This window comes from Petaurus breviceps, unplaced genomic scaffold (assembly GCF_028583685.1).
Source record: "Petaurus breviceps papuanus isolate PSGF00001 unplaced genomic scaffold, PetGlider_PUasm1.0 76, whole genome shotgun sequence".
In the NCBI taxonomy this organism is placed as follows: domain Eukaryota; kingdom Metazoa; phylum Chordata; class Mammalia; order Diprotodontia; family Petauridae; genus Petaurus; species Petaurus breviceps.
In genome coordinates, this window is record NW_027186473.1 from 9,528,432 (window position 1) to 9,554,755 (window position 26,324).

The window sequence follows — 26,324 nt, forward strand, 5'->3', positions numbered from 1 at the left end:
TGATGCTGAAAAGTGAGACGAGGCTGTGCTGTTATTTTTCCCTTCCTGCAAAGTTTCTCCCTCATCTGATTTCTTAGCAGAGCGTGCTCCCGTCCTATACACTTATAATATTCTAGTTCATATAATATTAATCTGGAGTGTCCTACATTCCCTCTTTCTGAGTGGTATTCTTTGAGGTCGTGAGCCCTATCATTTATCTTGGCATCTTCTTCAATGCCTAGCAAAGAGCATCATGAACTAGAAAATGGATGGACCTGTCCTTTCAGTCATTGTGGGGGTCCCGTGGCATGGAAGCTCTCTTTGCCCTAGTAGTTCCTCAGCTGGAACACCATCTTAGAGGGCTGCCCTGGCCACTGTGAAGGCCTGGCCACAATCACACATGAGAGGTACACCCTGAGTTCAGGTTTTTCTGACTCCTAAGTCAGCCCCCTCTCCACTGTGGCATGATGCTTCTTAAGCATAACTCAGAAGCCTTTCAAGCATAACTCATTCTAGGTCCTTATGAAACAATTGCTGAATGAATGTCAAATGACCTTTGAAACTCTCCCTTTCTACTTTCTCCATGTAAAAAGACTCTTCTTTATTTGAGTGCTTGAACAAAGTGTTTTTGCCCACCCTGTAGCCAACCCCAAATGAACTGGAAGAAATGAATGGACAGACATCCGTGATTATTCCGGGACCTACCCCAAGGCTGATGAGAGTCGCACTCAAGAAGGGCTGTTGCTCCGTGGGGAACTGTAACTTTTTTAAAAGAGATCAGATCTTCCATGTGCATTTTACAGTTCGAATGGAGCCATTCCAGAGAGAAAAAAGATACTCCAGGTGCACTGATGGACTCGCTGCAAATGCTATTCCATTTTTTCCTCCAGAATTCAGAAATGAAATTTTGAAAGACAGACGTGTTACAGTCACATTGCCATTGGTTGTTTGATAGGTCAGCGTCCAGATGTGGCAGAGTTAAGGCAATGAACATCATTGGTAGGATGGCGGTCATGGTATTATTGCTAAGATTCACAATCTGTTTGAAAAGGGAGAAAAAGAAGGAATAATTGGTGAATGACATTTAATCTTTTTTTTTGCCTTTTTCTTGGAGGGCAATTGGGGTTAAGTAACTTGCCCAAGGTTACACGGCTAATTTTTTTTTTGTGTGTGTGGGTGTTAAGTGTCTGAGGCCCAAACCAAACTCGGGTCCTCCTGACTTCGGGGCCGGAGCTTTACTCACTATGACTCCTAGCCGCCCCTGTGAATGACATTTATTAAAAAAAAAATAAAGACAACAATGAAAACTGTCGTTTTATAACCTCTATGTGTTATAAGTCATACAAGTAGATAAAAGCTGCCTTTTTGTTCCTTGGAAATGTTTTTCCAATAAAAACTTTGTTAATAATTTTGAATTGATTTGACCATTTAATAAGAGGTACTATAAAACACTACGGAGTCAGTCAGTAAGTGAATAAGCACTTATTAAGCACCCACTGTATGCAAGGCACTGTGCTAAGCTCTAAGAATACAAAGAAAGGCAGATGTCCCCTTCCCTCAGGAGGCTCCTAGTCTAACATTAGGGGGAGACAACATGCGAACTTGTATGAACAAACAAGATACACGCCAGATAAACTGGAGACAATCAACAAAGGAAAGGCACTAAGACTGAGGTGATTTTAGAAGCAGAAGGTGGGAATTTAGCTGGAACTCAAAGGGAGTGAGGGAAGCGAGGAGGGAGAGGGTTATAGAAACTGAGAGTCCAGTGGAAGGAAAGCAAGGAGTCCGATGTCACTGCCTCCCAGAGCACATGGAAGCGAGAAGAGACTGGAAAGGAAAAAGGAGGCCAGGTTCGACAGAGGAACTTAGCCTGGAAATGCCATGGAGTGATTGATAGGACTTCTAATATCTCTTCCTGCTCTGACATTCCATTATTCTATGATCTATTTTTAAAAATACATTTTTCCATCATAATCATTTTACCCATCTCCAGTTGGGGTTAAGTGACTTGCCCAAGGTCACACGGTAAGTGTTAGGCATCTGAGGCTGTATTTGAATCTGACTCCAGGGCCAGTGCTCTACTCACTTCAGCACTTAGCTGTCTTCCCCACAATCCCCCTCCCCACCCCCCCATCTAATCTTCCCTGCCGAGGAAGAAGAACAAGTAAGCAAAAAGATCAGATCCAGTGACCACACTGGACAATATCCTTTTCTTCTAGTTCTTTGTCTCCCTGCCTAATCGGTCTTTCTGCCTCAAGTCTTTCCCTACTTCTAAGCATTCTCCACACAGCTGACAAAATGATCTTCATAAAATATGGGTATGACTGTTTCATTCCCACATTCAATAAACTCTACTGGCTTTTTATTACCCCTAGAACTCCATATCTACTCCTTTGATTGTAATTTAAAGATGGCCCCTTTCCCCACCTGGCTCCCTCTACCTACATGTTACTCTACCTACACATGACTTTCCTCCATACACCCAACAATACCAGCCTACTTCTGTTCACCATTCATGACACTCTATTTCATCTCTGAAACTTTGCACTGAAGGTCCCCATGCCAGGAGGGTCTTCCTTCTTGCCTTCACCTCTTAGAAAGCCTACATGACTCAAAGACAACCTTCACAAGAGGCTTTCCTTGTTCCTCCAGATGCTAGTGAGTTCCTCTCTAAGGTGGCTTATCATCTGTATCTCGTATGTAAATACTTACAGCTATAGTACCTACTCCATTGGAGAGGGAGAGACAACATATATTTTTGCTTTTGTTTTTTGCTGTTTTTGCTTTTCTTTGTACCCCTTGAAGCCAGGGAGCATGTCTTCTTTACCTTTTTATCTGCTCCTTTTTACTTTGCACATAGAAGGTGCTCATTAAATTTTTTTTTTTTTAAGCAATTGGGGTTAAGTAACTTGCTCAAGGTTACACGGCCAGTTATTTCTGGGTGTGGTGCTAAGTCTGAGCCCGGGATTCGATCTCCAGGTCGTCCCAACACTGGAACCGGTGCTCTTACTCGCTGAGCCACCTGGCCGCCCCTCATTAAATTTTTTAAATAGTGAATAGTTAAATAAGTTGCAATAGCTCATGTTTTTATAACACTTTAATGTTTACAAAGTGCTTTGTACCAGTTTACAAGGTAGGACCACTCTGTTGGTTATGAAGGGTAAGCCTAAGGATTCCCATTTTACAGATAAAGAAACTAAGGTTCAAGAAGACTAAATGAATAAGTCAAAGAGGTTAAATGTTTCCAAAGTCATACCACTGAAATAGGATGACCATGCATACAACACAAGGCTTCTAACGCCAAGTTTGACCATGCTATCCATATATATATATATATATATATATATTTTTTTTTTTTTTCTTTTTGGAGAGGGGAAGGTAGGGCAATTGGGGTTAAGTAACTTGCCCAAGGTCACACGACTAGTTTTTTTGTTAAGTGTCTGAGGCCGGATTTGAACTCAGGTCCTCCTGATTCCAGGGCCGGTGCTCTATTCACTGTGCCACCTAGCCTCCCCATACTATCCATCTTCTATGGATGGATAGTAGCACAGTTCTCAAATGAGTTCTTTGAAGGCAGATATGCTTTATTTTTGTCATTGTATCCCCGGAACCTCCTAGCACATGACTGGGACACAATAGGACCTTAATAAATGTTTGTTGAATTAAATCCTAGAGCAAAAAAGTTTTTTAGAGGCCAGCTAATCCCACCCTACCTGAGGGTTCCTAGAGGCCTGAAAAGCACCTTGCTGACACATTGATTCATTCAGTTATAATTTAGTTATCTACAGGTTACAGTCATTATCTCCACAATCGTGAGTCATCATATACTAGATAGGGGCCTTCTGTACAGTGATTGAGATGAACATTTATGGAGTAGTTCACAGCCTAATCTAAATTGAAACTTCAGAGATTAGGGTGGATATAACTCTAACTTGCAGGGATTTGAGTTCTTGGTGGGAGCAGAGCTAAGAAAGTCATTACTGGGTTATTAGAGTGAGAATGGAGGAGAGTAGGGGTAGGGTTTGGATTAGGATTAAGAGACACCAAAGACAAACTTTGCCTACTTCTGCAATTTTCGTTGGGGCCTGGTACAGTCTAGCCTTGCAATATGTTGCAAAACTTTTTATGGGACAGCTGAGGACAAAATTGATAAGATGAAGGATTGTTAAAAGCCTTGGGAGGAATAACTTCTAAGAAAAAGATTATGAAAGAAAATGCTAATGGAGTTAAGCAGAAAAATGTGCTAGCAATCCACCAATAACAGGAGGGCTTATGCTCCAAGGGAAGATGAAGAGGGACATGATATACTACAGTACTATTATCTGTAAGGAATGGGATGAGATTAAGAAAAGGGAAATTTTTTGAAATATCAATGAAACATTTCATTCTGTCTCCATATGGTGATTAATTTATATACTTGAAAAATCTACCTGTTTTGTAGAGAGGAAGAATTCCCAGGTGGGAAGATACATGGATAAGTGTAAGTTTAAATTAATTGAAGAATGAATAAATAGAACAGCCCTTTTAATATCATATTCTTCTATTTATGATATGTAGATCATATTTTGGGTTTATTCCCAAAGAATACATTTATTACATAGAAAAATTTCAAAGGAAAAATGAATTACTTACTAGAGTATTCCAGAGAGATTCTTTCTACCTTCACTTTGTTCTCTGTTTCTCCTATATTGGGTAGTTTTTATTTATGATTTCTTGAAATATAGTTTTATGGCTTTTTTTGTCTTTATTTATTTTTAGTTTTTAGCTTTCATTTCCACAAGATTTTAAGTTCCAAATTTTCTCCCCATCTTTCCCCTACCACCAAGATGGCAAACATACTGATTACTCCTTTTCCTAGTCTGCCCTCTCTTCTATCTTCCCCTATCCACCTGCCCCCTTCCCCCCTGCCCCCTTACTTTCTTGTAGGGCAAGATGGATTTCTGTACCTCTTTGTATATCTCGTTTCCCTGTTGCATGTAAAAACAAATTTTTTTTTAGCATTTGTTTTTAAAACTTTGAGTTCCTGATGCTCTCCTTTCTTCCCTCCTCTCCCCCTCCCCCCCCCATAGAGAAGACAAGCAATTCTATATAGGTTACACATATGTAGTTATAGGGCTTTTTAAAAATTATAGTTTTTAGGGAGTCCATAAGTTTTTAAATGATCTCTCTTTTGCTTCCCTCCTTCCCCCCCCACCCCTGGGTCATTTGTTTTTGATAGCAAATAACTTATATTTTCTTCCGTTTTTCAATCATTTGTTTTTGTTCAATATTTTTCTTTTTTGTTTTTCTTGGAGGGCAACTGGGGTTAAGTGACTTGCCCAAGGTCACCCAGCTAGTAAGTGTTAAGTGTCTGAGGTCACATTTGAACTCAGGTCCTCCTGACTCCAAGGCTGGTGCACTCTATTCACTGTGCCACCTAGCCGTCCCTGTTCAATATTTCTTATGGTTTTATGGAGTTATTGACTTATGCTGATACTATTCTAGTTTTCAAGGAAACTATTACCTGGATAAGACTTACTAATTTCTGTTCTAAGCCATTTATACTCCTTCCAATTATTTCCTGAAAGGATTTTATTTCATTTTTTATCTTTTGTTTAATTCCTTTTAGATATCCATGTGGTCTTCATGTAATACTCATTTTCTCCTTTGAATCGGTGCTTCTAGTTGTTACAAAATCATCCTCTTCCTTTGTGGCAATCTTTAGAGATTTCATGATTTTAAAATACTTGTAGGTATGTTCTTTCATTCACTCATCTCTCCAATGTTAGTTCCTGAATTTTTTTTCCAGGTCTAGGCTCTACTTCAGCAGGGGATGGTTAGCCCCATGTGTGGCCTTGAGCAGAATCTCTTGGGTTTCTTTACTAACTTCTACGTACTGGGGTTAGGTCCCCCTAATCTTTGAAGTTCAGAATACTGGATCTTCAGCGCCTTCTTTGACATCTCAAGATAGAGTTTTAGGGACCTCAGAGTCCACAGGTCCAGGGTGTCCCAATCTGAGAGTTGCAGCACTTTCCTGGTCATTGTTATTTCCTGATGATGTTCTTTGATATTTTCCAGGTCTCCCTGGAGCTTTCTGACCCCCCTGGGGCTTTTCTTAGCTTTCTTATGCCTCTGGTCACAGTGCTTTGCAAACTACAATGTGTCCCTGGTCCATCTCTGGTCACTGTACTGTTAACTTTGTTGGCAGTCCTCTCTCCTACTGATGTTTTATGTAGTTCCGGGGTAGAAGCAGTAACCAACAATCATTTCTTAATGAAATTATTGATCATTACTCAATCTAGTGCAGACTTTAAGGTTCTGCTTGAGTAGGCATGTGGGAGATGGGTAGCACACCTCCCATGTAGGCAGACATCTTGGCCAGAAATCCAATGGCCAACATTTCTATAGTACGTACCTGAAGTTTACAGCTTCCATAAAATCCTACTCTGATACCTCACTCTGGTATGAAGGTGAGTCTAGGTTCTCAAAGGCTATGATAATGGAACACAGGCCCTGGTACATTCTACCATGCTGGGAGGCCTTCAGCTATAGTCTCTCCAGTAGACTGATTCTGCTTTCTGAAGATTATCCTAGTTAATCATCCCCACTTGAAAATGAATTCTTTAACCATGACTACTCGTGAAAAAATAAAAAGTGATGCTCAATCTTGCATGGCACCCTTCCTTCTCCTTCTATAGTGAAGGAGACAGAGTGATGGGGAATGGTCCAGAGTGAGCCAGGAATTATAGTTTTTAGACCATTTATAAACATTCATTTAGCTGTTGGTACTTTAAATGTGAAACCCTTGCCCAGTGATCAATAAGTGGACATTCAGAAAAACTGAATAGGATCAGTCTTGATGTTCTTACTATAAATAAAGCCAGAAGCAAAAACTAAACTGCAGCTAAATGGAAGAATGGTTCACAGGTACTTTTTGGAGAGGAAAATAAAAGAATTTGCAGAGTTGCATCCTAAAGCAGCAAAAAATCTCATGGGATGCTTAGTCATTGTATTGTAGCACTTAGGATAAACATTTATGTAAAGGCTACCATGAAGATAATTATAATTTCTTGCCAATATGAGTTAAGGAGGATGATTAGACAGAGAAATTTAGTGAAGAAATGGGAAATGGATAAAAGCATAGACTACTACAATTTCCTAAGTAGGTTTACCCCACAAAACAATTGCCACTACAAGGGCACCAAAAGAACCTAGAAACTAACTCCATCTGTAACTGATCTCCTTTTCTAAGAGGAGACACACAGCCAAGGGAACACTGACTTAGACTATACATTTATTTGTATTATCTGATGAAGGAGAATAGTGGAAGATTTTAGATAATATCACTGCTAAAATAGTAAGAATCAGTAGAAGTAAAACAAGTTTACAAAAATCTTGGTGAGAGACCCAACTAAACAGCTTCAACCTGAAGGCATTTAAGAATGAAACTGAAAGAAAGACAATAAAAGACCCAAAACAGAAAAGATATGTAAAGATTCACATAGCCAACTCTTCTATGAAAGACACTGGCATCATCATATTTGAATTCTTACATTACAGCCCCCATTGCTTTAAGGAGAAAGAGAAATAGTTCTAAAGAAAATAAGGATGAGAAGGGATAGCTGGATTTCATGAAGTATATATACCTGATTTGATTGTGATGGAATACTACCGTACTATAAGAAATGATGAGCTCAATGATTTTAGAAAGACATTGAAAGACTTCCATGAAATACTGAGGAGTGAAATGAGCAGAACCAAAAGAACATTGTATACAGTAACAGCAATGTTATCTTAAGGACGGCTTTGAGTGAATAAGTTATTTTGTCTATTATAACTACCCAAATTAACTATAAAGGATGTATGAAGAAAGATGCTATCTAAACCCAGAGAAAGAACTGATAAATAGAAGTATGTATAGAATAATTATATATAGGGGTGGCCAGGTAGCACAGCGAGTAAGAGCACCGGCTCCAGTGTCGGGATGACCTGGAAATCGAATCCTGGGCTCAGACACTTAGCACCCACCCAGAAACACCTGGCCGTGTAACCTTGAGCAAGTTACTTAACCCCGGTTGCTTTAAAAAAAAAGAATATACATATATATGATGTGTGTATATATACACATACACACATATATTTATTTGAGTCTAATAGTAGCCATCTCTAGGGTGGGGGGAGGAAGGAAGAAAAGAAGGAAAAAAATTTACATGACCATTTTGTTGTATATTTGGAAGGAATAGAAAGTTGTACATAGTAGATTTGCATTTCCATGTGCAATCATCTTTTTTATTGTACTATATCATAGAAATGCTTGTTTTATTCCATAAATTAAAAATAAAATAAGTTTAAAAAAAAGTATATATACCTGAGGTATGTCAGAAGCAACACCATTCTGAGGGCACTGAGAAATTCATTCTCAAGATATATGAAAGAAGGGAGGATAATAATGCTTGGAAAAAATAACGAACCTTATCATTACAAAAAAGATGAATAAGAACATATTAATAACTATAGGCAGTCATGCCTACTTTTCCATTGCTACATATGAGACTGTATGCCCATCAATGATATCTTTGGAGAAAGTGTTAGATGGGAACAAGCAAGCTTTTGCAAATTATATTCTACAGCTGACTACATTTTTACAGTCACACTCTTGTCTGGAATACAAGATCTTACTGTGTTTATTATTTCATGACTTTTAAAAAAAATTTGATTTCACAGAATAAAATGTCCCCTTAGTGGCTCTTTCCTTGGATAGCGAGGAAGGATGAATAAAGAAGGTATTTTGTCTGGACCTGCGATTCCATTGCTGTGAGGAACTCCCAGTGTAGAAACTTTGTCTACTAATACATATTGGCAACTTATCTACACTTACAGGCTTAGGGACTTGCCCATGATCAGACAATCAGTATATGTCTAGGGTAGGATTTGAACCTATCTTTTAGACTCTAAGGCAGGCCTACTATTCACTTCACCAAATTATTTGTCTATGGCACCAGATATGCTGCCTTAAAAGGTAAAATTAGAGACAAATAAAGAGGAAGATGACTAGAAGCACTAAAAAAAAAGGCTGGTGGAAGTTAGTCAAAGCAAAAAAAATGAAGCTAGAAATCCATTGTGGACTCTGAGCTAGGCAGAAAATGCTTGGGGAGCTAGGCTAGCTGGTGAGATTGTGGTACTGGAATCTCGGGAAGCAGACAGTGAAGTAGTTGAGGATTCAGGGTTAAGGGAAGGGGGGTGGCTGATAGAAGAGAGGGCAGATTGGGGGAGGTGGTGGTCAGAAGTAAAATCGTTTTGAGGACAGAGAGAGTGAAAGGAGAAAGAGAGAAAAGGAATCAAGAGGGTATATGTTCAGTTTGGATTGGAGTTTGTGTTCGGAGGTTGGCCAGGTAGGACCTAGTTTTATCAGGTAGAGTACTAAGAAGTAGCTGGTTGGCCTGAGGGTGAAATAGTTTGAAACTGAAAAAAAAAAAAAGAAACCCCAAAACCAAAACAACTAACCCAGACATCTGTGTTTATGGCCTGCATCTGGCTTTTGCAATAGTTGATTAGTTTATCCCTCAAAATCTTTCATACTGTAGAAAATTTGTATCTGAACAAGTTATTGAGCATATGATATACTAATAAACCACTTCTGGCATCCAGGTATGATGTGGGCATGCCGAAATGGGCTAAGGGTTCATGGTGCAAAGTGGGGAAAAACCCTCCAATTCCTTGGATGGAAGTAGTGGGAAGGACAGTGGCACATAGCATAGTGGAAAAAATGATAGATTTGGAGTCATAGGACCTGAGAGAATTAAAATCCAGTTCTGCTACTACCTGTAAGACCTTGGGTAAGTCACTGACCCTCTGCGAGCCTCATTTTCCTACTCTGAAAAATGAGGGTGTGGGACCAGAGGACCTCTACAATCCCTCCAGCCTTAAATGTAGGGTTCCTTTCCTTGAGCATGCCTTGGAAAAGTTTGTCACAGTATCCGTCAAGTACTGGCGTGTCTTACTTAGTACAGGCCGAGGGAAGAGACAATACATCTTTATTTACTTAAATCCTTTCCTCAAAGCTGAGCTCAGATACCAATTCTTCCATCATCCTCCCTGCTCCCTTGTCAAATCTCTTAGGCCACTCTGTTCAACTTCTAATAATTTCCTACCCTACAATTATATGTTGTTGTTGAATTGTTTCAGTCATGTCTGACTCTTAGTGACCCCATTTGCGGTTTTCTTGGCAAAGATACTGGAGTGGTTTTGCCATTTCCTTCTCCAGCTCATTTTACAGATGAGGAAAATGAGGCAAACAGGATTAAGTGACTTGCCCAGGGTCACACAGCTAATAAGAGTCTGAGACCAGATCTGAACTCAGGAAGATGAGTCTTTCTGACTCCAGGCCCAGCATTTTATCCACTGCGCCACCCAGCTGCATGCGCTTCCGTCTCCCTCCCCCCCCATTAGATCTGGGCAAAGGTCACCTCATTTTTCATGTTTTCATTACTAGTGACCAGCACAATGTATAAACATTTTAATATTTATTGATAGCTTGATAAATATTTGTTACTGAAGCACAAGTTGCCGTGGCCTTTAAGCCTCAGTCCAGAAGCTCTCTGTTGCTGCTTATGGGACTGTGAAAACCCAGCTGACATGGGCCTGGGATCTGGTGCTGCCTCAGGGCAGCATCTTTCATGGAATAATTTTATGTGTTCTGATTCACACTGAATATAGAAGTGAAACTCTACTATGACAAATGATGCTGTGGAAAGGAGATTGGTTCTGGGATCAGAGACTCTAGGTTCAAATCTTCTCTTGTTGTCGTCTGTGTGACCTTGGACAATTCATATAAATAACCTCCTGGGGCCTCAGGCCTGTAAAATGAAGATGCTGGAGAGGGCAGCCTCTGATGTCCCTCCCAGCTCTGGGTTTTTGATTCTATGAAATCTTATGAAATCTCACTTAACCAAAATATTTCTAAGCCATGGCCCATGGCCCTCTTGTTTTGAATAATAAAAGAATTTAAGTTCATTAGGGCTAAAAAGGACCTTAGCATTTACCTTAATTTTACAGATGAGGAAACTGATATCCCCACAAGTTAAGGGGCTTGCCCCCAAATCCTCTAAGTACTTAATGGCAGAGCCAGGACTAACACCCAAGTTTCTAGAATCTGAATACAGTTCTTGTTTTCTTCTCCGTATGATATTGTCTATCCTACAATATTCTATTTTAAAAATTCTGGGGGGCAGCTAGGTGGCACAGTGAATAGAATACCAGCCCTGGAGTCAGGAGGACCTGAATTCAGATCTGGCCTCAGACACTTAACACTTACTAGCTGTGTGATCTTGGGCAAATCACTTAACCCCAATTGCCCTGCCTTCCCCCCTCCAAAAAGCAAAAAAAAAGGAATTCTGGAAACTCCTTTGGAGGTTGTTGCAATGGGATTTCTTATAGCAGAGAGAAAGCCTCATGATTTTTTAAAAAAATGTTTAACTTCTACATGCTAAGATCATGCGTCCTTTTTTAAAAAAAATAGCACATTTATCAAGATAGCCACCTTAATGGTCCAGTATGATGCCATATTTTTCTCTTCCACGTTTTCCCAGACTACTTCTTTATCTTAGACGTATGGGATTTGCTTTTCTGGCCATGATTATCCATTTATTTCATGACATCCATTCCAATACCAGCATGTACCACAACCTTATATATGTATAAAGGGCTTTAGATTTGTTGCACCATTTGATCCACCAGCCAATAAGTACCTAGCAAACACCTTGCTAGGAACTGTGGTGGGTGCAGGAGATACAAATACAAAGTGAATCAGTACCTATCCTCAAGTGGTTTTCGGTCTGATTTAACTCTTACAACTTCGTTAAGTTGGTAGTGTGAGTATCCTCATTGTACAAATCAGGAAACTGAGTCCTAGAGAGGTTAAGTGACTGGCACTGCTAAATCTTAATTCCCAGTCTGCTGAGTTCCAGGTTCTTTAAATTTTAGGTTCTTTCATACTTGTATTTTCCAAAGTTGTCGTAGCTTTAGGTAAATATTTTTTGGTTGACTTCTGCCTTATGGCGAGCAGTTCTTCCCTCTCTCTAACCATCCCCATCATCCTTAACATCTCCACGACCAGAAAGTGGCAGGGGAAGTGGAAGGTCAGAACACTAAGCTCTGTCTTTTTTGCTACCTGTTCCCAGCCCCAGGAAAGGTGGGCTACAAGATTGAAAGGGGTGAAACTAATGGTTAAACTGAAGTTTAGGGATTAGCCATAGCTTTCAGACATTTGTGGTGGTATTTCTGTCCTTCGTGACCTTGGGTAACCAAGCTCGACACTAATAGAAGCTTGTTAGACAGCTTGGCATGTGCTGTGTGTTACCCTGGCAACAGAAACTAAAGGGATCACAAAGATATCTTTCCTCTGAATGTTTATTATGCACTGAACACTGTTGGGTTTCTGCTTCCTTAAGTTTGAAGACTTTTTGAAGTTATCACACTTTGTCTGAAACTGGCCTATGCTTTTTTGGGTAAGAAAGATTATATCAGCTTCTCCATGGCAGGTTCCCCACCCCTGCTCTATGGGACAGTGAGGACATTGAAATGGAGGACTGTTTGAAAAAAAGACCACCTACTAAACATGTAGTACAACAAAAACTGATTTTTTTAGAACCTGAAGGTTGTTGAGATCCTTGAAGGCATCTGGGTGAATCCTGGATATCTTGTTGTTTTGTAAATAAAGCTTCTCCAGCTGTAGACAGTTTTGAAAATCAGTCAGGTCAATCTGTAATATGGCATTGGATGATAGATCCAGATTTTGTAAAGACTTCAGTTTCCATAGCCCTGAGTTTCAAAGAAAAAGAAAAAAAAATGATTAAAGGTCTAACAGACAATCTAATTTGGTGCCTTGCACAAAGTAGATACTAATTTGATTTAAATGTGTAATGGGGAGAGGGAAGGAAGACCGGCCCATACGGGTTCAGTCCCCAGAGCAGGCCTGCTGCCAACCCAGGTTGGTAGTTTGGGAAAGGAGGACCACCTGCTTCTGGAGGGACCTTGGCCCCATTTTGGAGCATATGCTCCTGTCCTCTTGCTGTGAGGTGAAGAAAAGCTTTTTGATTGACGGTTGAGCTAGACCTCACAGTGCATACAAAAGGCTCTAACAGAGAAACTCTGCCTCCCTTCCCAGAAGCAACAAGCCACTAGTGAGGGACACTGCAGCTCCCTCTGCCGCATCCTCGGGGGCCACGTGGCTGTGAACATGTGGAATCTCCTTTCTTGCCTCTTTGTCTTTGTTCTTTCTTGCATTTAGGTGAATGAGTATTGAGACAGAGCAGAGAAGACTGCGACCTTGTGAGGTCTAAGGAGCTACTTCCTTCCCTGGAGACAATCGGCTCAAACTCGAAAAAAATGGCTGCAACTGAATGTTCACCTCACCAAAGGTCCAGCTCCCTGAGGAGTAGCTGACTTGCCTGCAGGATGTAATATCTCAGCTTCTAGGTAGACTCGCTGGAGGCCTGGGTCATTCAGTGGTTTCTTGGGGCTGCTCTGGTTGTGACTTCTCCTTTGTTCAGCTGCAGTAGCCACTGACACATGACCTTTGGTAGCTCCTCCAACCTTCTGAAGTTCACAAGGGCATAACCTTGTCCTCTCCATTTTAATACCCATTTACCTGACAGCAAGAAAGAACCAATGGAAGGAGGCAACCAAATAGAGGTTTCACATGTTCATGGCCAAGTATCAGAAGACGGCGGCAGAAGCGCTTCTTTCACCTCCTCACCAGACATTCATTGCAACTCTTCCTCCTCATTTGCCATCAGGAAAGAGAGACAAGATTTCTCTATTGGCCACTTTGGCACGCATAGTCAGGGCTAGCTCAACAGCAAATTAAAGGGCTCTTCTTCTAGGAAGCAGAAAGGAAACAATCACAGAACCCCTGCCCTTGTTTTGAACTGGGGCCAAGGCCCTTTCCATTATAGGCTCACCAAACTCGAGTGAGGGCTGGTCTTTCCATGTGCTTTTGGACTGGAGTCCCACAGGCAGAGACCCCCATTACACATGTTCTAGAACAAAGCACTTTTTATCTTTGCTATCTCTCATTGCTATATTCTTCAGCTGAGAAGACTTTTAGAGCTTTCTCCAGCTCTAAAGTTGTCCAAGTCTCCTATGTGTTTATGTCCTTTTTTATAATTACTTATTTTTTCAAATGCTTTATTAACTTCTGATTTACATCATTCATTTTTGCAAGATTTTGAGTTACAAATTTTCTCCCCGTTTTTACCCTACCCACTGCCCCAAAATAGCAGTCCCACAGGACATCCCCTCCTCCAATCTGCTCTCTCCCATATTTTCTCCCACACCCCTTTCAACTTTTCCAGTGGATCTCTATGCCCCAGTGCCTGTATATCTTATTTCCCAATATATTCCATATAAATATATATATATATATATTTAAACATTTGATTTTAAAACTTGAATTCCAGATTCATTCCCTTCCTCCCTTGTCACCCACCCTTACTGGGAAGATAAGAAGTTCAGTATAGGTTGTACATGTGTGGCTAATGCAAAACAATAACATAGTAGATATATTGTAAAAGACTGACTATATTTCCCTCCCTCATATCCCACCTCCCACTTGTTCTATTCTCTACTTTGACCCCTTCCTTTTCAAAAGTGAGTGCTTCCAACTTCCCTCCCCCTAAGCCTGCCCTCCCTTCCATCATCCCCTTCTCCCCTACTCTCCTGTAGGGTGAGATACCCTATTTAGTGTATATTTCATTCCCTCCCTGACCCAAATTCAATGGGAATAAGGTTGACCCATTCTCTTTTGCCTTCCTATTCTTCCCCTCCATTGTGACCATTTTCCCTTGCCTCTTCTATATGAGTTAGTTTACCCCATTCTGTCTCTCCCCATCTCCTCTCATTATATTCCCCTCTCACTTCTTAATTTCACTTTTAAGTATCATCCCTTCCTGTTAAATTGGTCCTGTGCCCTCTATGTATATCTGTAAACACATGCCCATAAACCATAAATAAAGACATATATATATACATATATATATATATATATATTTCTATTCCCTTCAACTACTGAGAAAGGTTTCATGAGTTACAATTATTGTTTTTCCATGTAGGAATGTTAATAGTTCAACTTTGATAAGTTTCTTATGATTTCTTTTCCTTGTTTACCTTCTCATGCTTCTCTTGCTTCTTGTATCTGAATGTCAAATTTTCTATTCAACTCTGGTTTTTTCAACAAGAATGCTTGAACATCCTTTATTCCACTGAATGACCATATATTCCCTGAAACATGATACTCAGTTTTGCTGGGTAGGTGACTCTTGGTTTTAATCCCAGCTCCTTTGACCTCTGGAATATCATATTCCAAGCCCTTCGATCCCTCAGTGTAGAAGCTGCCAGATCCTGGGTTATCCTGCTTGTGTTTCCACAATATTCAAATTGTTTCTTCCTGGCTTCTTGTAATATTCTCTCCTTAATCTGGGAATTCCGGAACCTGGCTATAATATTCCTAGGAGTTTTCTTCTCAGGATCTTTTTCAGGAGGTGATTGGTGGATTCTTTCAACCTCTATTTTGCCCTCTGGTTCTAAAACATCAGTTTTCTTTGAGAACTTCCTGGAGGATGATTTCTAGGTTCTTACTCTGGTCATGGCTTTCAGGTAGTCCAATAATTTTTAAATTATCTCTCCTGGATCTATTTTTCACGTCAGTGGTTTTCCCCATGAGATATTTCACATTCCCTTCTATTCTTTCATTTGTTTGGATCTGTTTAACAGCATCTTGATTTCTCATAAAGTCATTAGCTTCCATTTGCTCCAATCTAATTCTGAAGCAATGATTCTCCTCAGTGAGCTTTTGGGATTTATTTTCCATCTGGCAAATTCAGCTTTTTAAGGCATTCTTCTCCTCATTGACTTTTTGAGCCTCTTTTGCCATTTGAGTTAGTCTATTTTTTAAGGTGTTATTTTCCTCAGTCAGGCTGTTGACTCTCATTTTGTAATTTTCTTGCATTGTTCTCATTTCTCTTCCCAATTTTTCCTCCACTTCTCTTATCTGCTTCTTAAGGTCCTCTATGGCCTGTAACCATCTCCTATTTTCCTTTGAAGTTTTTGGTGCAGGAGTTCTGACTTCACTATCTTCCTCCTGTTCCATGCTTTGCTCCTTTTTGTCGCCAAAATAGGAGTCTAATGTTGGAATCTTCTGTCTGCTTTGTTTCCTTTGCCTGGTCATGTCGCCCCTCAGTCACTCGACCCCTGGGCTTTTTGCCACAGTAGGACTCTGCCACCAGACAGGGGAGCTTTCATCCCAAACACTGGAGTTTTCTCAGCTGCTGGAGGTATTAGATGGGTGCCCTCTCTGAGACCTCCACATGCTCTAGCAAGCTGGACACACACCCCAGGACCTCCACCCTAGACTGCAATCCAGATCCAAGCAGGTTAAAGCAAGAGCAATTATCCCTCAGACTGGTGCTTGGTCCCCCCTACACACTGCAGGCCAGGAGCTGAAGCTGCCATGTAGCTCTGGCTGGCTGTGCCGGGTGTCTCAGCAGCTTCTCACCCTGGGGGCAAAAGCCACGTACTCCCACTTACTGGGTCCCAAAGTCCAGACTGCACTGACCTCTTACTTTGTCCTTCACATCTATGTGTTGATAAATCTGGAAAGGCCACAGCTGCTGCTGATCTGGAGTTCCTCCAGCTGGGGGCTGGTCAGGCCCACCCTGGGGCTAAAGCCTTGGCATAGGGCTGGGTTTGGCTCCCAGAGCGCTGTGCTGAGATTCCTGCCAGCCTGCCGGGCTGTCCTCATTGGGAGGTTAGCTTCTCTGTGTCATTTTGTGGGTTCTGCAGCTCCAAAGTTTGTTTAGAGTCCCCTTTTTACATGGACTGGGGAAGATGGAAGCCAAAGTGTTGGGTGGGGGTGGGGGACTGCTTCTATTCTGCCATCTTGACTCCACCCCATATAATTACTTATAATGACTGAGAAATCATATTTCTCTTACTCCATATATATAGGCATAAGATTAAATAAGATGTATGCATATGTATGGGATATGATTTTAGTAATGTGTAAAAAGTCTTCCCTGGGGTACTGATTCAAGAAAAAAGGTCATGGCACCATCATTTGCAATAGTGGAAAGCTAGAAAGAATATAACTGCCCAAATGGTTGAACAAATTTTAGCATGTGAAGATGATGGGCTATTGCTGTGCCATAAGGAATGACAATCGAAAAACTCAGAGAAATTTGGGGTGACTTGTATGAACAATGCAGACAGACAGAAGAAAACAGAGCCAGAAGATCAAGTACATGCAGTGACTATACCAAGGTAAATAAATCAATACAAAGAGGCAATTTGTGAAAAGATAACTAAGGATACCAGGTGGTGATAAGAAGATTTCACATTTCTAGGATATTTTAAGATAGAATAATTATTGCCATTTGTATTAATCCTTAAAGTTTGTAAAGCACTTTTCATACATTATCTCATAGAAACCTTATAATTAATCTCTAAGGCAGTAGTTTTCAAAGTATAATCTTGGGGCCCCTTGAGACTCCATGAAATCCTTCCAGGGAGTTTGTGAAGTCAAAATTGTTTTCTAAAATAATATCAAGACATTTTAATTTCTAATATGGTAAATATAGATATAACCAACAAAAGCCAAAGTTTTTGGGGAGTCCTTGATAGTTTTTAAGAGTGTAAAGGGACCTGAGATCAAAAAGTTTAAGAATCACTACCATAAGATAAGTGCTATAGGTATTGTTATCCCCATTTTACAACCTAGGAAACTGAGGCTCAGAGAGTTTAAGAAATGACTTTTCCAGCTAGTAAATACTGATAGTAGGATTCAGGTTTTCTTGACTCCAGGTCCATTGTTCTAGCCATTCTGCAATATAACCCCTGTGAGGTTTACAAAGCACTTTCCAACAATCCTATATTTTAGCAAGTGCAAGAAATACTGTTTTTATGGTATAGATGAAGAAATTAAAGATCAGAAATGTTAAGTAATTTGCTTTACACAAAGCTAATAAGTGTTGGGGTAAGGATTTGAACTCAGATCTTTCCTGACTCCATGTCTAGCAGTCTTTCTTCTATACTATATGCCTTTTTTAAAAATTAAATTTATTTTGTTGTGCCCAAACCCAAATTGCATGCCACCTAATTTGGAGCCCACCATTAACCTCTTTATATTTGTCTTTGTCTCTATCTTACACACTGTAATAGCTTGAAACAGCTTAAGGCATAGTCTTGGGTATTGCCCAAGGCATAGTTCTCTAACCCCCTACTTCCTGAATTAGCATTCTGTATGTCATCACTATGTACAAGGATCAGTCCCAGGGTTATAGCACAAGTTTAACTTAAGAGACCACCCTGTTCTGTTCCTGCTGACCAAGTAGGGTCCCCATACTCTTTACTCAGAACATGACCCCTAGCCTGTCCGCATTACCCAATGACCCTTCATCCCTTCACCCTGTACCTTCCACCCTGTTCTGGGAGGGACTCCCCCTTCCAGGAAAAGTTGCACCCTTGTTCCCTTGCATCATTAGCCCTGAGTTATAAATCTAACCAATGGCAATTCTTGGCTTCTGTGTGTCATTGCTTATGCTAGGTCCCCTCCCCAATTGTGGTTTTTGTGGTTTTAGCCTTTATAAGCACTCTTTGTACCTCAATTCAGGGCTGCCTGATTTGAGTTTATACTCCAGGCAGTCACGCACTTCACCAATAAAGCCACACCTAAATTTACCTTGAACCTAGGTCTCAGCTCGCTCTTATTCTCTGTACAATTGATTTTTAGTTTTCAATATTTACTTCTATAAGATTTTGAGTTTCACATTTTCTCCCCATTTCTCCCTTCCTCCTGCCTCAAGATAACATGTAATTTGATGTAGACTCTACATATACACTCAAATTAAGTCTATTTTCACAATTGTTATGTAGTATAGAAGAATTACAACCAATGGGAGAAACCATGAGAAAGAAGAAACAAACAAAAAAAGAGAGTGCAAATAATATTCTTCGATCTGTTTTCAGATTCCTTAATTCTTTTTCTGGATGTGGACAGCATTTTGGAGTTGTCTTAGATCCTTGCATTGCTAAAAAGAGCTAAGGGTATCATAGTTGATCATCACACAGTGTTGCTGTTACTGTGTACAATGTTCTTCTGGTTGGTTCTGTTCACTTTACTCAATGTCAGTTCATTCAAGTCTTTCCATGTTTTCTTACATCTGCCTGCTTATCATTTCATTTAGCACAATAGTATTCCATTACATTCATATACCACAACTTGTTCAATGATTCCCCAACTGATGAGCATCCCCCTCATTTTCCAATTCTTTGCCATCACAAAAAAAACTGCTATAAATATTTTTCTACTTGTGGGTCCTTTTCCCATTTGTATGATCTCTTTGGGATACAGACCTGGTAATGGTATTGCTGGGTCAAAGGTTATGCACAGTTTTATAAAGCTCTTTGGGCATAGTTCCAAATTGCTCTCTAGAAAGGTTGGATCAGTTCACAACTCCACCAACAATATATTAGTGTTCCAATTTTCCCACATCTTCTCCAGCATTTATCATTTTCCTGTTTTGTCATATTAGCCAATCTGATAGGTATGATGTGGAATCTCAGAGTTGCTCTGATTTGCATTTTTCAAATCAATAGTGATTTGGAACATTTTTTCATATGACTATAGATAGCTTTAATTTCTTTCTTTGAAAACTGCCTGTTCATATCCTTTGACCATTTATCAATTGGGGAATGACTTGTATTCTTTTTTAAAAAAGGTGTTTTTTTGGAGGGGGACTGCAGGGCAACTGAGGTTAAGTGACTTGCCCAAGGTCACATGGTTAGTAAATGTTAAGTATCTGAGGTCAGATTTGAACTCAGGTCCTCCTGACTGAAGGGCTGGTACTCTATTCACTGTGCAACCTAGCCACTCCATGACTTGTATTCTTATAAATTTGACTAACTTCTCTATATATTTTAGAAATAAGGCCTTTGTCAAAGACACTGTAAAAATTCTTTCCCAGCTTTCTGCTTCTCTCCTAATCTTGCTTGCACTGGCTTTGTGTAAAAATTTCAATTTAATGTAATCAAAATCATCCATTTTGCATTTCATAATGTTCTCTATCTCTTGTTTGGTCATAAATTCTTCCATTCCCCATAAATATGACCGGTAAACTATTCCTTGCTCTCCCAGTTTGCTCATAGTATCCGACTTTATATAAAAATCATGTAATTCACTTTGTATTTATTTTGGTATATGGTGTAAAATGTTGGTTTGTGCCTAGTTTCTGCCATATTATTTTCTAGTTTTCCCAGCTGTTTTTGTCAAATAGTGAGTTCTTATCCTAGAAGTTGGAGTCTTTGGGTTTCTCACTACATGCCTTTTAAAGGTTAAATTCCAAATAACTGAAATAGTAAATTCTGTAAGAATTCAGAGAAGAGAGAGAGATCAGCTTCAGTAAGGGGTGGCTAAGGAAGGATCACAGTGAAGGTGAGAGCTGAGCTAGACCTGGGAAGGGGTTTTTGAGATGAATGAGTAAAGGCGGGTTGGGGGAAGGTGTGCATTCTTGGCAGGGAAATGACATGGACATAGTAGGCTAAAGTAGCCTTTTTGTTACCCAAGTTCCAAAGTCCATTGGTATGGGACTCTCTCCTCATTGATCAGGATCAAGTCTCTGCCCCTTGCTTGAGGGGCTGGGCAAAGTTGGGGACAGACAAGGTATGCTTTTCTTTGTGAGTTTCTTCTAGTCTCTTGAGGTTCTACAGATTCTTCTGGCTTCAATGAAGAAAAGGGAAGATGCCAACCTCACTTTATTAGTAATCTTCAAAGACAGGTGGAACCAAAGGGTACATAGGATTTAAGGAAGAGGGGAAGAAGCAGAAGAGGGAAGAGGAAAAGGAGTAAGCATTTATGTAGCATCTATTATATGCCAGGAGCTGTGCCTAAGCATTTTTGGGGGGAGAGCAATTGGAGTTAAGTGACTTGCCCAAGGTCACACAGCTAGTTTTTGTGTTAAGTGTCTGAGGCCCCATTGGAACTCAGGTCCTCCTGACTCCAGGGTTGGTGCTCTATTCACTGCGTCACCTAGCCGCCCCAAGAATTTTTATAAATATTATCTCATTTGATCCTCACAACAACCCTGAAAGGTAGGTTTGTTATTATCTTATTTTCTAATTGAGGAAACTGAGGCAAAGAGAGGTTAAGTGACTTGCCTGGGGTCATACAGCTAGGAAGTGTCTGAGGCTGGATTTGAACTAAAGTCTTCCTGACTTCCTCTATCCACTATATCACCCGCTGCCTCAGAGACATCCCAGGTGAAGGAAATAAACATGTGGGAATAAGCATGGTGAATAAAATGGACAATGAAGGGGCTGCCTCAAGAGAGAAGAGGAATGTATTGGTGAATATTGGGGAAAAAAAACGAAGAGTAGGATTATTGGACCAGATTATGGAGGGACCTGAAAGCCAAGAAGAAGGAGTTTGAACTCTCCAGACTAGGGAACCACAACAGATTCATGACCAGGGAAGGCAGACAAGGTATTTAAGTCAAAGTTGGCTGCCATATGTAAGATAGTCTGGAATGGGGAAGAGGCTGGAAGAAGCAAGAAGTAAGTGGATGCTGTAATAACTGAGGTGAGAGAGACATGAATTTAAGATACAGAAACAAAAGAGCATGTCAGAGAGACATTTTGAACAATGTCATGATTAATTTGACGCAGGGATTTGTCCATGGCAGGTGTTTTTTAATACATTTGCTGGATAAATGATGTGTGCAGAATTGAACTGAAAAAATTATTCCACTTGGTTATAAGCTAATTGAAAAATGTCCCCAGAGGCTCTCCACTAAGGAGGGAACACTCCCTTAGTAAACATTTCCTTTGACTAATGAAGTAGTTTTAGTGATTGGAAACACAAACCACTGGGAAGCATATATAATTATGTCAGGTCCAAAGAGCACTGGGAACAAGAGAAGGAAGGGAATTAGAAATGCCCTGTGAATAACAGATGTTATGGGAAATCTCTACTGAGGAGAGTTTCACCAGATAAGCCTCAGAATGCTCCTTGGCCCTCAAGGCTGTGTTCAGGCATCACCTCCTCCAGGAAGCCCTTTCCTCCTTTTTTTTTTTTTTAAATAAATAAATTAATTTCTTTTTAGTTTTCAATATTCACTTCCATAAGTTTTCAAATTTCTCCACCTCCCTCACTTCCCCTCTCCCCAAGACAGTGTGCAATCAGATATAGGCTCTACATATACATTCTTATTAAACATATTTTCACTTTAGTCATGTTGTATAGAAAAATTAGAATGAATAGGAAGAATCATGAGAAAGAAAAGACAAAACAAAACAAAAACCAGCAAATAGTCTGTTTCGGCATGCATTCCAACTCCATATTTCTTTATCTGGATGTGGATGACATTTTCCATCATGAGTCTTTTGGAATTGTTTTAGGTCCTTGCACAACTGAGAAGAGCTAAGTTTATCAAAAGCCCTTTCCTTTTTCCAGCTTCAAGTCTTCTTTCCTCCTCAAAGGCTTCGGAAGCACTTGGTCTCCTTTCTCCTTGGCTCTCAATCACTTGCCACCTTGTTGTCTACATAGCTGGTACATGTCCTTTTTCTCCCTTCCTTTGTCCTCCAATGGAATATAAGCTTCTTGAGGTCATGTATCACGATTCTTGTTCATTTTTATCTTTGTATTCCCAGATACTTAAAAAATTGTTCATTGAATTGAATTGAAATTCATGAGCCCATGTATCACATAGTAAATGCAATAGTAACTCGGCACTGACTTTTTGGGAGCAATTATTTGTAGGATTAATATTAATTTGTCAAGGATAGCTAGGTGGAGAGAGTGCCAGACCTGGAGTCAGGAAGACTTGAATTCAAATCCAGCCCCAGATAATTCCTGGCTATTTGACCCTGGTCAAGTCACTTAACCCTGTTTGCCTCTGATTCCTCATCTATAAAAAGAACTGGAAAAGGAAATGGCAAACCATTCTAGTATCTTTGCCAAGAAAACCCCACATGAGGTCATGAAGAGTCAGACATGCTGAAAAGGACTAAACAACTAATTTGTCAACAATTAGGAAAACGTGGTTTTTAAAAAAGTAATCACTTGTAACCAAAAACCTATACATGTTAAAATGACATCTTCTTTTTTCAGAACAAGCCAAGGTGGGCTGAAGCTGGCTTGACCAAGAGCCAATTGTTAACTTTCCAATGTGAGCATTCACACCTCCGATGTCAGTAAATGCTACAAATCAGGACTTGATTTATTGTTTTGTTGATTATCTACACCATTGGTCTGGACACTCAGGAGTGTCTAGACAGAACCACATTGAAATGCATGACATTTAACAAAATTAATAAAATACAACAAAACATATGTTTTGATTTGATTATGTTTTCTCATTCAATATGGCAGCCTCCAGGGATCCATTTCTATTTGAAAGTGATAAAGAAAATGCTAATAATGCATTAAACTTAAACTTAAAAGTTATCAGGGGTATATTTTTCCCCCTGAAGAACTGGTGGTTAGATGTCCCCGCACTTCTAGAAGGATTCAAAGTTAAGTGTTCATCCCATTTTATTTGTAACAATTTTCACCTTCTGATTCTAATGTTTACTTTGTTCTGGGTGGTTCCTTGAAGACTATAAACTTAACTAGAATAATAAAATATTTGTAGGCTAATACATTGCCAAGTCTCCTGCAGGCACTTGGAAAAGATTGTTTGCTGAAGCGGGGACAATCTGACCTGGGATCAATTCCATTATTTAAACTATTTTAAATTGACTGGGGGGAGGGGAGCAAAGAATTTTGCAGTTAAAAAGCCTGTGTAAGAGGGCTGGTTCGTCCCTGGTGTTAAATTCACCATAGGCTTCTCCTCTGTCTGCTGCACCTGCCAGCTCTTTCCCTGGGTGTTGTCCAAACAAGCAACTTGCTGCTAGTATCACAGCTGCCACAGAGCTCAAAAAACTAGCTGTCATTTGGTCAGGAACAGGTGACATTCAGTGTTTAGAAATGAGTTTTGTTGAGTGAGATAAACTTTTTACAGAATCAGAATCACAAAACATTAGAACAGGAAGGGCTCTTAGGGCCATCTAGTCCAGAGGTGTGGCTAAACCAGATTAAAATGTAATTGGGAAATTAAATTTAAATAAAATCAAAATATAATTGGGAAAACAACAAAATTAATAAAAAGATGATGAAATATGCATGACGTTAATTTATGGTTTTCTAAGTCAGTGTGAAATGGAAGGTCTAAGTGGCCCTGCTTCTACTTGAATTTGGCACCCCTGGTCTAGCCCAATCCTCCTCATTTTTATAGCTGAAGAGCACTGTCATGTAGTGAAAGGTGTGCTAGGCTTGGCATCAAAAGGATCTTTGATACTTCCTAGTTGTGTGACCTTGGGTAAGTCACTTCTCTCTGAGTCTCTAAAAATGAGGGCAATTATATTTACATTGTCTACCTTGGAGGGTTTGGAGGAATGTACTTTGTCAGCCGCGGAGTGCTTTGAAAATACGAAGTATTAAGTGACTTTCCTGAGGTTCCATAACTAATAGATGAGAGGCTTAAAACTCATACCTTCAGTTTTTCTTCAAGTGCAGTGTTTCTTACCCAAAGAAACGGTTGTTACCAGTACATAAAGACCATCACTATTATCTGGAAATGTGTTGTACTCTCTCCTGAATATGCAAACTGATGTATAGATCCCATGAGTATTAGTTGCATGAACTCACCCACCAAACATTTGTGAAGCTGGGGATTCTGTGACCAAAAAATGAAGCATCCCTTGTCCTCAAGGATCTTTTATTTTATCAATTGGACACAACATGTACACATGTAAATAAATACAGGACAATTTGATCCCACTATCTTATTCTCTACTCAATGACATGACTTCAGCTCTCTTAGCTTCTCCAACTACAGGACCATGTGAATCTTATTTCTCCAAGAAGATTTTTGCTCAGGAAATTCCTTTCTCCAAAATGTCTGTTCTCTAATTCTTACATTGGGGGTTACTCATAAGCCAAGCCTTGACTAATAGGCAGGATGTCCCATTGGGTCTTTCCAGTGGCCACTTGGTAAGGCAGGGGAGCGATTTCCCTCTGTTGAGAGTGAGGCCCAAAGGAGCCTGAAGCCGAGAACAGAAAACGCACAAAGGAGGAAACGAAGTTACTCTTGAGGATGGAAGTAAGTCCATGCACCAACCCAGGCAAGGAGAGGCCTGGGTGACTTGGTGGTGGGTGGAGTCGATTGAGTCTGGCCAGGAGTAGCACTGAAATTCCTGGACCAAGAGATCAGCACAGTTTGGCTAGACCTTGAACCTGCAGGGGGGAAGATGACTGACGAGTCCTCTTGCCTGACCCTGGGTAAAGGGAAATTTCGCTTTCACCCACAAGCAATAAATTAATTGGTAACAGAGTCGGGTAGGGATTTTCCCTTCAGTTTCCCCTGATACTCCCTTGGGAAATAAATTTAGCAACTGGGATACATTGCCAAAGTATGAAGAAAAAGATAAAAAAGAAAATGACCAAGTGAAATTGATTTGAATAGTCTTAGATTTCTGGTTCAGTCTGGTTGGGATTCTGTGTTTGTTCTGTGTGTTTTTGTGTGAAGTGTGTGTCTGTGTTCAAGAAAGAGAAAATATTTTACTATTTAGATTAAAAAGCCTTGGTAACTGTTAAAAAAAAAATCTTCCTTCTGTCTACTTTCTGAACTTTGACTAGGATTAGAATGTAGGAGAAGATTAAGGAAGACTGGAAGGGAGATAGGATTCAGTTCTTTTAGTATGTAAATTGTTAGACATTTGACTTAACATTCCAGTTTCTTAGGTGAAAAAGTGGGAACAGAATTGGTAAGTGAAATTCTTTTTTTTTATTTATCTGAAATGTCTGAGGTAGTTTGATTAAAGATTATTTCAATTAATTAAGCTCCCAAGGTATCTGCTTGGAAGAGAAGTTAACCACATCTGTTCAAATTCCAAAGGCCTTTTTTTAATTTTGGGCAAACCCTTTAGCAAAGCTGACCAAAAACTCTCAGAAGAATGGAAGCCTCCAGCAGTTTTACTTGAAGTCTCTGAAAGGAGACAAGATTTCAGCTTTTTTTTTAAAGGAAGAGGAGAGGTTGTAGAGTTGGGAACTTACAGCTACGTGTCTTTTAAAAGGCCAGAAGTATTGGATTGTTATTTGGCGTTCATTTGAAATCTTGGCTGCTATGAAAATGCATACAGTGGTTTAAAGTTATAATTTATTTCCTGTGTAAAGTGGTTTGGAAATGCATTCACCTAAAATTGTTAATAGGATGGAAGCAAGTTTTAAATACATAATGTTTGGGACATTGTACATTTCTAAATTGTGTAATTTGGTA

At 39.9% G+C, this 26,324-nt stretch overlaps 1 protein-coding gene across 2 annotated transcripts in view; it reads right to left on the reverse strand.

Moving 5' to 3' along the window:
• LRRC66 (leucine rich repeat containing 66) overlaps nt 1-26,324 on the reverse strand; it is a 39,904-nt gene that overhangs the window by 4,247 nt on the left and 9,333 nt on the right. For both annotated transcript variants that reach the window (XM_069105217.1, XM_069105218.1), the window contains 2 exons: nt 12,608-12,777; nt 685-1,018 (listed from right to left, as the gene is read on the reverse strand). In XM_069105217.1, the coding sequence (XP_068961318.1) occupies nt 685-1,018; nt 12,608-12,777 (504 nt within the window). The remainder of the gene's footprint in view (nt 1-684; nt 1,019-12,607; nt 12,778-26,324) is intronic.